Source organism: Sapajus apella, unplaced genomic scaffold, assembly GCF_009761245.1.
Source record: "Sapajus apella isolate SASKATOON/1434 unplaced genomic scaffold, GSC_monkey_1.0 scaffold26, whole genome shotgun sequence".
Classification (NCBI taxonomy): Eukaryota; Metazoa; Chordata; class Mammalia; order Primates; family Cebidae; genus Sapajus; species Sapajus apella.
Genome location: NW_022436966.1, coordinates 17,514,930 through 17,528,426, shown reverse-complemented (window position 1 = coordinate 17,528,426; position 13,497 = coordinate 17,514,930). Strand labels below are relative to the sequence as shown.

Genomic DNA, 13,497 nt, shown 5'->3' with positions numbered 1-13,497 from the left:
GTGGCCTTGTTAGTATCTTTACTAACAAGTAAAGACACTACTAACTTCTTGAATAGCATCAGTGGTGCTATTCAAGAAGAAAGAGATTCCTTCTGTCTTTCTTCTTCAATAGCACCACTGATGCTATTCAAGAAGAGAGAGAAGGAATCTCTTTCTTCTTGAATAGCACCACTGATGATGGTTTGGCACAAATTGGTTTTAAGAATCCCCTAGCATGATAATGCTTTCCTGTTTGCTGTTTTAGACCCGGGGATTATAATGAACCATTTGTAGTCTGCCTTCCTAAAATTCTGTGTACATGCCTGAGTGGCACTGTTCTCTTGGCTTGTATAAATCAACTGAAAGATTACAGTTGCTTTCTCTTATGAGTCCTAATAGTACTTACTAATCAAAACTTCCTTGGTGATTGGAATCAATTCTGGAGCTCTCTACCTTTTGGAAGGAAATAAAGTTTACTAGGTCACCAATGCAAATAAAAGTTTTTCAGTGTACTGCTTTTAGCTAAAAATAAGAATTCCAGCAGTTATCTGGCTATCCGAAGCTCTACTTTTCAACCATTTTGTCTCTGGCTTGATTTGGTCAACTGTAATCTGACTTTGAGTTTTACTAAAATCCAATTTAAAAGAAATCTTATGTTTTATAGTAACAGGTGTATATAAAAGGCTAGCATTTTTTTTTTTTTTTTAATTTTTTTGGTAGAGATGGGGTTTTGCTATGCTGCTCAGGCTTGTCTTGAACTCTTGGCCTCAAGTGAGCCTCTCTTGCCTTGTCCTCCCAAAGTGCTGGGACTATAGGCATGAGCAATATTAGCAGTTTTGAGACATAATTCTTTTACCTGAGTCCATTAATGCTAAACTTCCACCACATGCAGATGCCATAGAAGATGACCCTACAGAAAGAAAAACAGCTGCTTTATACTACACTGATTTTTTAAATGTAGAAAATGTTATCGGTTATTTCCTTATAAATATTCAATTACAATACAAATATTCAATAGTCTCTCCTTCCTTCTTATTAAAAGCACCTAAGGCAAACTCTCCTAAGCTATAAACTATGGGGCTGCATGGTCCAATATGGTAGCCGGGCTATTAGCCACAAGTGGCTACTTAAAGTTAAATCAATTAAAATAAATTCAATTCCTCAACTGGACAGCGCAGATAAAGAGGATTTCTATCATCACAAGAAGTCCCCCCCCCCCCAAGATAGAGTCTCGCTTTGTCACCCAGGCTGGAGTACAGTGGCACAATCTTTGCTCACTGCAACCTCCATCTCCCGAGTTCAAGTGATTCTCCTGCCTTGGCTTCCTGAGTAGCTGGGACTACAGGCGCCCACCGCCATGCCCAGCTATTTTTTTGTATTTTTAGTAGAGACAGGGTTTCACCATGTTAACCAGGATGGTCTCAATCTCCTGACTTCATGATCCACCTGCCTTGGCCTCCCAAAGTGCTGGGATTATAGGCATGAACCACTGCACCCAACCCATCACGAAAAGTTCTATTGCACAGTATTGCTACAAAGATTCTTTTTTTTGAGATGGAGTTTCGCTCTGTCACTCAGGCTGGAGTGCAGTGGCACAATCTCGGCTCACTGTAACCTCCATCTCCTGGGTCCAAGTGATTCTTCTGCTTCAGCCTCCTGAGTAGCCAGGACTACAGGCATGTGCCACCACGCCCAGCTAAATTTTTTGTATTTTCAGTAGAGACGGGGGTTTCACCATTTTAGCCAGGATGGTCTGTATCTCCTGACCTCATGATCCACCTGCCTTGGCCTCCCAAAGTGCTAGGATTACAGGCATGAGCCACCACGCCTGGCCTGAAATTTTTATTTAAATGTGACCTTTTAGCCTAGAATCCATCTGTGATGTTCACTTATTATTCATGTGGATATGTGACAGGTATCCCCTGCCTAATGATCACTTTATTTTGGCCCTTCCTCTTCTGCTAACCTTGTTCTGTAGTTAGAAATAAAATAAACAAGCCAAATTGGATCTATTATAATAGATAAAGAAAAATATTTGTAAATTTTTAAATTTATTTGTAAAAATAAATAAGCCAAACTGGATCTATTATAACAGATAAAGAAAAATATTTGTTTTATATTGCTTTCAAAGCAACTCGTTAGCTAACAACAGAGTTTCAGACAAGTATATGATTAATTCAATACATTTTTCTCTTGCAATAAACTTGGGTTCTGTAGTAATAAACATAATGTAACATTACATTTGAAAACTTAATAACAGAATAGGGAATTTGGTCTTTACTATGAAAGAAGTATTTCAGTACCATACCATTTGACTCTAGGACTTCAGATGTAACTCTTATGGTGAAAGGAAAATCTTTGGGAATAACAGGATACAAAGCTTTCTCAGCAAGAGCACCTAAAATAGAAAAGGAGACAATAAGTAAAAAATGTACTAAGTCGGGTGGTGGGGCAAAAAAAAAAAAAAAGTACTAAGTCTCTGTAAGAATACCATGTAAGTTTACAGATCTGTACTTACCATGCCCAAGTTCTCTTCTATTTAAACCGGTGACTTTGCCAATTTCATTAGTTGCATAAGGAGGAAACTTAAAAAAGAAACACACACACATATACAATTGACATGAAAAGATGTCCAAGTTATATTACCAAAATATTAAAAAAAACTTCTAGAACAGTGGAGTCTCATTAAAAAAAAAATACATTAATAAATACACAGAAAATATATGATGTAAATTTAACATACATTACCAAATTGCTATAAGTAGCTATTTCCAGTGTGTAAATAGCTTGGGATGTGGGAACTGGAAGCGTATGCGGATTTACACCATAAATTTCCATAATGTTTAAATTATTAACAATAACAAAATGTTATATTTTTGAAAGAAAACATATACATATTTTAAAAGTATACACTGAAAATTCACAGCTTTTTCCATAGCAAAGCCAACACTGATTTCACTAAATTGAAACTTAATTTACACTGATACTTTTTAGAATTGTCTCTCTCCACCACCTCTTTCAGATATGAAACAAAACACATGAATGGGAAGTTGCATATTTTGAAGTATTTTTCAAGCAAAACATAATGCCAAAAATGTATGGAGGAAACAGCTCTTTTCTATAAGAGTTTTATTTTAGCCAGTGGTTGCAAACTGTTTCATTTGATGGATATGTTACCTTGAAGGAATGTGAATTCATTGTGATCATTTGAGAACTGGAAGATTTTCCATAAAAATCTGTAATTTCAGGCTGGACGCAATGGTGTACGTCTGCAATCCCAGCACTTTGGGAGGTTGAGGCAGGCGGATCACTTGAGCTCAGGAGTTTGAGACTAGCCTGGCCAACATGGTGAGACTCTGTATCTACTAATACAAAAATCAGCCAGGCGTAGTGATACACGCCTATAATCCCAGCTACTTATGATGATGAGGCACAAGAATTGCTTTAACCCAGGAGGTGGAGGCTGTAGTAAGCTGAGATTGTGCCACTGCATTCCAGCCTGTGCAACAGAGTGAGATCTTGTTTCAAAAAAAAAAAAAAATCCCCCCCAAAATCTGTAATTCCAGTTTAACAAGAAAATTTTTAAAAGCAGTGATGGAGCAGGAATCTGATTAAACCTCTGAATCTAGCAGTCAATTTGCAGGAAATAGAGGGCAAAGGAACATGCTGAATTACACCATGAGTGTGCCATCAGCAATACCCAGACTGTGGGATAGGAGACTATATGTCAAATGCTTATGGGGCTTCAACAATAAGACTGTTAAAAAAAGGATGTAATGGAGGAGAAATGTATAGATTTAAAAAGACTTAAATATCAGGCTGGGCATGGTGGCTCACATCTACATGTAATCACAGCCCTTTGGGAGGCTGAGGCAGGAAGGCTGCTTGAGTCCATGAGTTTGAGAACAGCCTGGGCAACGTGGCAAAACCCCACCTCTACAAAAATATAAAAATTATCAGGGTGTGGTGGTGCCCGTAGTCCCAGCTACTTGGTGGGGAGGGGGGGAGGTGGGGCAGGTAAGGCAGGAGGATCATTTAAACCTGGGAGGTGGAAACTGCAGTGAGCCAAGATGGTGCCACTGCACTCTGGCCTGAACGACACAGTGAGACTCTGTCTCAAATAAACAAACTAAAACAAAAAAGGATATACCAAACTTTTAAAATAAAAAACCCCACTAAACTATAGTATCTAGAAATGGAGCCAGGCAATCCTAGACGATTACTGTAAAACTTAGGAGAGTAGTTACTTTTAGGAGAGGAGGGTATTGACATTGGGATGAAGAACATGAAGGTGCTTTTGAGGTGGCTGGCAATGTCAAATTTCCTGACTTGGGTGGTGGTTAAAAGGGTATTTGCCTTATAAAAACTTATTAAGCCATACTTCGTTTTATATGGTTTTCAGTACCTGTGCTTTATATTATAATAAAGGGATATAGCTAGAGCTCCATTTTATACAGCTGCCCTTTTTAGACTGCCATGTGCTCTCCAGCTCATGACAAAGAACCTGACTTACTCAATTACAATTCCTCTCTGGCTTCTGTAGCACCAGGGTGTATCTAGAGAACAGGATATTTATAAGGGATTCAAGACCTGTGTGACTCTTGATGTTTATGGATATTCTGTAGCATGTACTTTCCACAAAAAATGTTCTCTATTGATTATAACAGATTCAACAAAAGTGAAATGCTGAGACTCTGGGCAGCCAACAAGGGTTCTACAAAAGCGAAATGACTTGCTACTCTCATGTTGTATTCTTTTTACTTTTATTTTTTGAGACAGGGTCTTACTCTGCTGCCCAGGCTGAAGTGCAGCGGGGCAATCATGGCTTGCTGCAGTCTCAACCTTTTGGGCTCTAGCGATCCTCCCTCAGCCTCCCGAACAGCTGGGACTATAGGCATGTGCCACCATGTTTGGCTAATTTTTAGATTTTTTTTGTAGAGACAGGATCTCACTATGTTGCGCAAGCTGGTCTTGAATTTCTGAGCTCAGCTATTCTCCTGCCTCGGCCTCCTGAAGGACTGGGATTACAGGTATGAGCCACCATGCCCTGGTCTCCATGTATATTCTTCAAATAACAAAATTAAAAGTACTTTATACTAGGTCTGGTCCCTTAGGATTTGTTGTGAATGAAGTATCTAAAGTAGTACTAAAGTATTCTCTAAAATACTACTTATGTCTCTCTCTACTTATCATTCTACACAAAGCTTGCCATGCCTTCTGTAAACAATAAAATAGTAGCCCCCAAACTGACCTTAATAGATATATGATGAAACTAGCAAAGTAAAATATGATTATTGGTAAAATCCAGATAGTGGGTATATGAATAGTCACTGAAAAGTTCTTTTAACTTTACTGTATCCTGGAAGTTTTAAAAAATAAAATGTTCCAGCCTGAGCAACATTCTCTAGAAAAAAATAGAAAAATTAGCCAATCGTGGTTGCACATGCCTGTAATCCCAGCTACTCAGGAGGCTGAGGCGGGAGGATATCTTGAGTCTGGGAGGCAGAGGTTGCAGTGAGCTAAGACTGCACCACTCACTCCAGCCTGGGCAACGGAGTGGGACCTTGTCTCACAAATATAAATAAAATAAAATTTTGGGGAAAAAAATTCACCTTACCTCATAATGCAGCATGAAATTTTTATCTTTTATCCCACTACAAATAAAAGGCATCATATTAAAAACATCATAGGAAAAAAATGTATTTGTTTCAATAAACAACTAAAACATATTTAAGGGGATTTTACAAAACATCTAGGTATTAATAAATATTAGACTGAAACTGAAAACCACAGAATTAATTAGAAGGATGATTGTGAGATGATATTTTCTCCTGGAGCTTATGAATAAATTGTACAGATTTAGAAAGCCAGTTTTGCTTTAAATGTAAGTCCTTAAATCCAAATTTTAATACTAAGACAAGACAATAGATGTATTTTTAAGCATTAACAACTACTGAGAGAATCCTAAATGCTGTAACCACATTAGTTAAATCTCAGAGCTATAATGCTTCTCCCAGTCAACATGGGAAATGAAGAAAAAGTCCTGGGATGGGGCAGAATCTGCATGATCATAAACTGTAACTATGAAAAAGAAATCTAAAAATCAAACTCCTTCAAAGGACTAAAGGAATCACAGAATAGGGCAGCTAGAGAGCATTATAGTGGGTCATTGGCCCTGTTCATTTTTCAAGAAATAGAAACCAAAGGCCAGTGTGGCTGAGTGACGACATGAACCCCTTTATTTACGTAGGTTATAGACCTAACACTAGAGTATGTGGAGGTTCCCTGACCAAGCCCAGTGCTCTGCATTCCACCTTCACACACACAGCTGCACTGTCGATTTTATCAGATACATGGAAATCAATTACAGGGGCTATCCCGAAGATACTGGGAATTATCCTCATCAGTTGGGCAGCAGGAAAAGGGAGGCTGAGCCCTGTGGTCTTCTGAGACCCTTAACTAGGGAACTGAAAGTAGCCCTACTAGGCACTGACGAAAATAAAGAACTGGCTATGAATGTCAAGACTCTGATGCAATAATGCTGGTGAGGACTGCTATACAGATTCTTATCATCAAAATTCATCAGCATGATTTTATTGTTGACTTTTTAGGAGCAGAGGAGGACAGCCAAGTATTTCTGAACACAAAATCACAATGTATGTGGCTTGGGATTAGACAAGGCTTTTCATTAACAGCCTCCAGCTTAGTTTCAGCAATGGGAACTTTTGTCTATTTATTTGCCCTCTTGTTTCAAATAGAAAAACCAATCCATTCAAGATTACCAAGGAAGTCTGTCCTAAGAAATCATTCTAGAGACACAGAACAAACTAAATGTACTCACAGTAAAGAATTAATTGATGTACCAATATTTGTTGTAAACTAGTGATTTAGAAGACAATATAGCACACACACACACAATCCTTTGAAATCATGATGTAAACAGAAAAATGAAGTACAAAAATACAAGTTAAAGTAACAATGACTAATAATATATCACATAAGCTTTAATTATATACTAGAACATCATAAAATATAACAAACATCATAATAACATAACTTACTTTATAGCTGTTATAACTTGATCCGACTTAATACTGGATTCTAATGAATCAAATGTAACAGTACAAAGCACCTAAAAAAGAAAAAAGAATTTCTCAGGCTTTAATATACTAACCACAAAGATGAAAACTAAAAATATTTGAAGAATCCAACTAACTCTTAAAAAAATGGGCTAAGTACATCCTACACAAAGCTTGCCATCCTACTAAGTGCAGTAAATGCTTATTTATCCTATAAATATTCAAACTATGTGTAAACCTCAATAATCCAAAGTTCTAACATCACACAGACTACAAATGTAAAGCACTGCACTAGGAGTGCTGGGGAAGGAAGTCAGGAAGAAAAAGCAGTATTTTTAAGAACTATGTATGAGAGTCCGCTGAGAAAGCCTCAATACAGGTTCAGCCAATAAAACCGCCTGCTTAAAATTTTAAAAAATCAGGCCAGGTGTGGTGGCTCATGCCTGTAGTCCCAGCACTTTGGGAGGCCAAGTCAGGCAGATCACAAGGTCAGGAGTTCAAGACCAGCCTCACCAATATGGTGAAACAGTCTCTACTAAAAATACAAAAATTAGCCAGGCATGGTGGTGTGCACCTGTAGTGCCAGATACTCAGGAGGCTGAGGCAGAATCGTTTGAACCTGGGAGGTGGAGGTTGCATTGAGCCAAGATTGCACTACTGCACTCCAGCCTGGGCAACAGAGTGAGATTCTGTCTCAAGAAAAAAAAAAAATCAGTCTTCTTTGTAGAGACATAATATAATCCAGAGACTCTACAATGTATCATTTACAACATCCAGTATACAACCTACAACGAAACAGGAAACAGGGAACATTCTCAAGAAAAAAGACAAGGAATGGAGGCTGATTCTGAGTTGATTAAGAAGGTGGATTCAGCAGGCAAAAGATTTTTAACAGCTATTATAATTATACTCAAAGGACATTAAAAAAAATGTATGTGGAAATAATCTCACAGTAGTGTAACAAAAAAAAAAAAAAGGAAAAAAGGACATAAAAAAGAATAAGTGAAAATTCTAAAACTGAAAACTTTAATATCTCATAATGGAAAGGAGATAGCATGAGTCAGTGAGCATGAAGATGAATGAACAGAAATTGTCCAATTTGCAGAAGACAGGGAAAAGAGAACATAGCTGCAGTCACCTGTAGGACTGTATCAAAAGGATAACATATGCGCAGTTACAATTCCAGAAGGCAAGAAGAGAGAATGAGGCAGGAAAAAATATTTGAAGAAAGAATAGATAAAAATTCTGAAGTTTGGTGAAAGACATGAATGGACAGATTTAGGCTCAGCACACTTTTAGCAGAATAAATTCAAAGGAAACCACACCTTTCAATTATAATGCTGAAAACCAAAGATAAGGAGCAAATCTTGAAAGCACCTACATGAAAACAATCATAATATATAAGAAACAATGATTTGATTGCATCCTTTTCATCAGAAAAACATGGAGAACAAAAAACACTGAAACATCTTCAGGTGCTAAAAGAAAAAAGAATCACCCCAGAATTCTGTACACAGCATAAAGATTCTTTGTACACTGAACATGCAGTATCTGGTTAAAAAAAAAAAAAAAAAAAAAGATTCTTTGTACATAAAGGCAAAATAAAGACATTTCTGAAAAACAAAAAATTAGAATTTGTTATTAGAAAACTCATAGGATGATATTAAAGGAAGTCTTGTCAGAATGACGAGAAATGATACTAGATCCATACCTGGATCTTCAGGAAGGAATAAAAGCACCAGAAATGGTAAATATGTGGGCCAATATAAAAGCCTATCTTTTTCTTATCACTTCCTTAAAATATATGATTGTATAAAAGTTATGACATTGCCTTGCGGGGGTTTATGACACATGTAGTTGTAATACATAATAAGACAACTGCAATATAAAGGATAGAAGCGATGGGAAATGCACCTAAATGGTTGCAAAGTTTCTTCATTTTATGGTAAGTGGTACAAAATTAATTCTAAAAAGACTGTGAGGGCCTGGCATGGTGGCTTATGCCTATAATACCAGCACTTTGGGATGCTGAGGCCTCCGGAGGACTACTGGAGCCCAGGAGTTCAAAACTAGCTTGGGCAACATGGTGAAACCCTGTCTCTACAAAAATTTTAAAATATATATAAATAAAATGACTTGTGAGAAGTTATGTATGTATACTGTAATTTCTATAGTAATCACTGAAAAATAATTCAGAGGTACAACTGAAAAATAAATAGGCAAATTAAAATAGTTATAAAAATATTCAATTAATTCAAAAAGAAGGCTGAAAGTAAAAAATAGAGAAACAAAAAACAACAGCAAAAGAAAGATAAATAATAAAATGACAGTAAATTCAATTATATCAGTGGTTAAATTTAACATGAATGGACTAAGTACTACAGTTACAAAGGCAGAGATTATCACAATGGATGACAAAAGTATGCAGAATATCTTAATGAAGGCATTTTAAAAACTTACTAAAGAGCATAAAAGAAAACCTTAATCAAAAGTGAGACAGACTATATTCACTCTAAAGACTATAACTTAAATTATAAAAGTATCATTCTTCTCTCAGATAAATATATAAATTTAGTGCAATTACTATTGTAAATCCTAAAGGGATATTTTGAGAACTTGATATGAACTAAATTTCAAATAAAGGAACAAATGGGGCCAGGCGCGGTGACGCACACCTGTAATCCCAGCACTTTGGGAGGCCGAGGTGGGTGGATCACGAGGTCAGGAGTTAGAGACCAGCCTGGCCAATATGGAGAAAACCCATCGCTACTAAAAATACAAAAATTAGCTGGGCATAGTGGCGTGTGCCTGTAATCCCAGCTTCTCGGGAAGCTGAGGCAGAACTGCTTGAAACCGAAAGGCGGAGGTTGCAGTGAGCTGAGATTGTGCCATTGCACTTCAGCCGGGGCGAAAGAGTGAAATTCCGTCTCAGAAAAAAAAAAAGAAAAAATAAAAAAAGGAACAAATGTACCTATATTTTAAAACAATTTTGAGGGTAAGAGAAAACAGGGAAGACGATTTGTTTCTCAGATGTTAAAATGTACCCCAAAATCATGATAATTAAAACAGTTTGGCAGTGGCTCCAAAAATTCACATAACAATGAAAAAACATATAGTTTAACAACGTTATTTATAAATTTTGACGATCATAAGGTGACATCACAAGTCACTGAGAAAAAGTATTAGTAAATAATGTAAAATTGGTTCACTATGGAGGTTTTCTTTCATACAACATGTAGGAATAAATTCAAAGATCAATTAATGGTCTAAATTTGACAGCTAAAACTAGAAAGCTAATAGAAAAAGTAGGTGGGTAACTTCGTAACTTTGAGGTACAGAAGAATTTCTTAAATAAAACTTCAAAAATACGAACCTCAAAAGTGAAAAGGTAAACTATATCAGAACTAAAGATTTCAGATTTACTCTAAACACAGTAGGCTACTGCAGGCAAAGTTAAAAGGCAATCAACAAAGAAGGAAACATATATATATAAAGTTTGTTACCAAAAAGAATATTTAAAACACTTATAAGAAATTACTGCAAAATAGCTACAATACAGTAAACCATATTAAAGAAAGAAAAACTGGCCAAAGGATATGGACAGAAAATTCATAAAAAAGCAAAGTTGAGGCAGGGCCACCATACTGCACAGCTCTAGGGATCAACATCCATGTGAAAATAATGCCCTGGTGGTGTGCAGTTTCCCAGGGCATGGTTTATGCAGTGACCATGTTGACTGGCTGTTATATAAATAATGCTCAGTAATCAGGAAAATATAAATTAAATCAACAAGATACTACTTGGTACCTATCAGATTGACAGAATTAAAGAAACAAATAAGAAAGAGGTATAAAGCATAATATGGTATATAGGACAATGAATACAGATGTAGGGAAGTGTTAATACATGAACAGAAGGAGAACCAGAAGGCTACATGTTAAATACAAAAAAGTGGGTGCCTATGTAAAGAAAAAGAACAGAACTGTGGCACAGGCTAAATGGAGAAAATAAATGAGGGCCCTGAATAGGTCAACTGACAATATGTCAGCTGGGTGTGGTGGCTCAGGCTTGTAATCCCAGAACTTTGGTAGGTCAAGGCAGGAGGATCATGACGTCAGGAGTTCAAGACGAGCATGACCAACATGGTGAAACCCTATCTCTACTAAAAATACAAAAAAATTAGCTGGGTGTGGTGACGTGTGCCTGTAATCCCAGCTAGTCAGTAGGCTGAGGCAGAATTGCTGGAACCCAGGAGGCAGAGGCTGCGGTGAGCTGAGATCATGCCACTGCACTACAGCCTGGGCAACAGAGTGAGACTCCACCTCAAAAAAAAAAAAAAAAAAAAAAAAAAACCCAAAAAAACAATATGCCATAAACTGGAGCCTGAGTTATCAATTTTGTATATCCAATATCAAAAGAAAGATACAACAGAAATACCAGATAATTCTAGAAAATGCAAACTAATTTATAGCAGCAAAAGCAGATCAGCAGTCACTTGAGGAGGTGGGGGCAGGAAGAAGGAATTACAAAAAGGCATAAGGAAACTCTTGGGGGTAACAGATATGTTCATTATCTTTTTCATTTTTAAATTTTTTAAGAGACAGGGTCTTGCTCGGTAGCCCAGGCTAGAGTGCAATGGCACGACCACAGATCAGTGCAACCTCAAACTCTTGGCCTCAGGCAATCCTCACTCCTGGGCCTCAGCAACCATGCCTGGCCTGTTCATTATCTTTACTGGTTTCTCAGTTGTATATATGAAAAGTTACCAAATCATACACTCTAAACAGCATAGTTTATTGAATAGCAAGTATACCTAAAACAAAACAAAACAAAAAACCTATTAAAATTATATAAAATACACCAGAGGCCAGGTGCGGTGGCTTATGCCTGTAATCCCAGCACACTGGATTGTTTGAGGCCAAGAGTGTGAGACCAGCTTTGGCAACATAGTACGACCTTGTCTACAAAAAAAAATTTTAAATTAGCCAGGCATGGTAACATGCCTGTAGTCCCAGCTACTCAGGAAGCTGAGGTGGGAGGATTGCCTGAGTCCAGGAGTTTGAAGTTTCAATAAGCTATGATTGTGTCACTGCACTGCAGCCTGAGTGACAAAGTAAGACCCTGTCTCAAACAAAACAAACAAAAAAGAACACACATTAATCTAACTAAATTATACTATATGACAAAACCTATAGCATCTACTAATGTATTTCTATTAAATCTAATTAAACAATCTTAATTTAGCAAATAATTAGAGCTTTTTATATAAATTACCTGTGTTTGTCCTCTTTGAAATAGTGCTGATCCATGAAGGGTTTTAAACGTATCTACCTCACAACTTATATTCCTAAGTGAAGTCAAATCCCGACCATCGCACCTGTAGTGATAGAAGAAATAAGTACTTGATGTCATGCTACAAATCAGAAAAATCACCTGTCTTTATCTCTGCCAGGATGTTCTCAACCTCAGTTGCGTATCACAATCATCTATGGAACTTAATAATACAGATACTTGAGCACTATCCTGATTCATTGAATCAGAATGTCTGCAGTTGAACTTATATACCTGTGTTGTTAAAGAGCTCCACAGGTAATCCTGAAATACAGTCAGCACTGGCAAGCACTCACTGCTTTACACACAAGGCCCAAGACAGATGGTCATATAGCCATATACTCTTTCTTCAATAGGTGCCCATTTATATAGCAAATATTATAATTCTTTACTGTTCAACTGAAAGAAAATAAACTTTCTTTGATGAAGTTTCCATTTTCAAGGCAACTTGCAGAGACAGTACATGCTTCAATTTCATCAAAAAAGGGTACGTTTACCTTTTGTATTCATTCAAAATAATACTTCTAAAAACCTCCTTTGCAACAACATTGAAGGATTCTATTATTTCAAATGGATCGGCCTCTGGAAATGTTTCTATAGAAAAGAAAAAACAAAATAAAGATTTTTACTTATAAGGAGACAAGATTTCTCTAAAGTCCATAGCATAAAATCAATTAACTACAGGAATCAACCAAGGGACATAACTCTGAACATTTAGTCCTCAGGCAAACAAAGTAGATAAATAAAATGTTCTCAAGCAACTGTGACACATCAAGTACCAAGTACCACAACTGTGTTGTTACTGTGAACTTAGTTTGCTTTAAAATCAGTTCCCTTTTCTTTTTTTTTTTGAGACAAAGTCTCACTCTGTCGCCCAGGCCGGAGTGCAGTGGTGTGATCTTGGCTCACTGCAACCTCACCTCCTGGGTTCAAGCAATTCTCCTGCCTCAGCCTCCCGAGTAGCTGGGACTACAGGCGTGTGCCACCATGTCCGGCTAATTTTTTGTATTTTAGTGAAGACAGGTTTCACCATGTTGCCAAGGCAGGTCTTGAACTCCTGAGGTCAGGGAATCCGCCCACCTCGGCCTCCCAAAGTGCTAGGATTACA

At 37.1% G+C, this 13,497-nt stretch overlaps 1 protein-coding gene across 3 annotated transcripts in view; it reads right to left on the bottom strand.

Moving 5' to 3' along the window:
* Positions 1 to 13,497, bottom strand: part of PNPT1 (polyribonucleotide nucleotidyltransferase 1) — a 50,398-nt gene that overhangs the window by 14,791 nt on the left and 22,110 nt on the right. For 2 of the 3 annotated variants that reach the window (XM_032292082.1, XM_032292084.1), the window contains exons 12-18: positions 12,887 to 12,983; positions 12,333 to 12,435; positions 7,041 to 7,111; positions 5,597 to 5,633; positions 2,498 to 2,564; positions 2,288 to 2,377; positions 836 to 889 (exon numbers count right to left, since the gene is read on the bottom strand). In XM_032292082.1, the coding sequence (XP_032147973.1) occupies positions 836 to 889; positions 2,288 to 2,377; positions 2,498 to 2,564; positions 5,597 to 5,633; positions 7,041 to 7,111; positions 12,333 to 12,435; positions 12,887 to 12,983 (519 nt within the window). The remainder of the gene's footprint in view (positions 1 to 835; positions 890 to 2,287; positions 2,378 to 2,497; positions 2,565 to 5,596; positions 5,634 to 7,040; positions 7,112 to 12,332; positions 12,436 to 12,886; positions 12,984 to 13,497) is intronic. The other variant, XM_032292083.1, reaches the window with a different exon arrangement.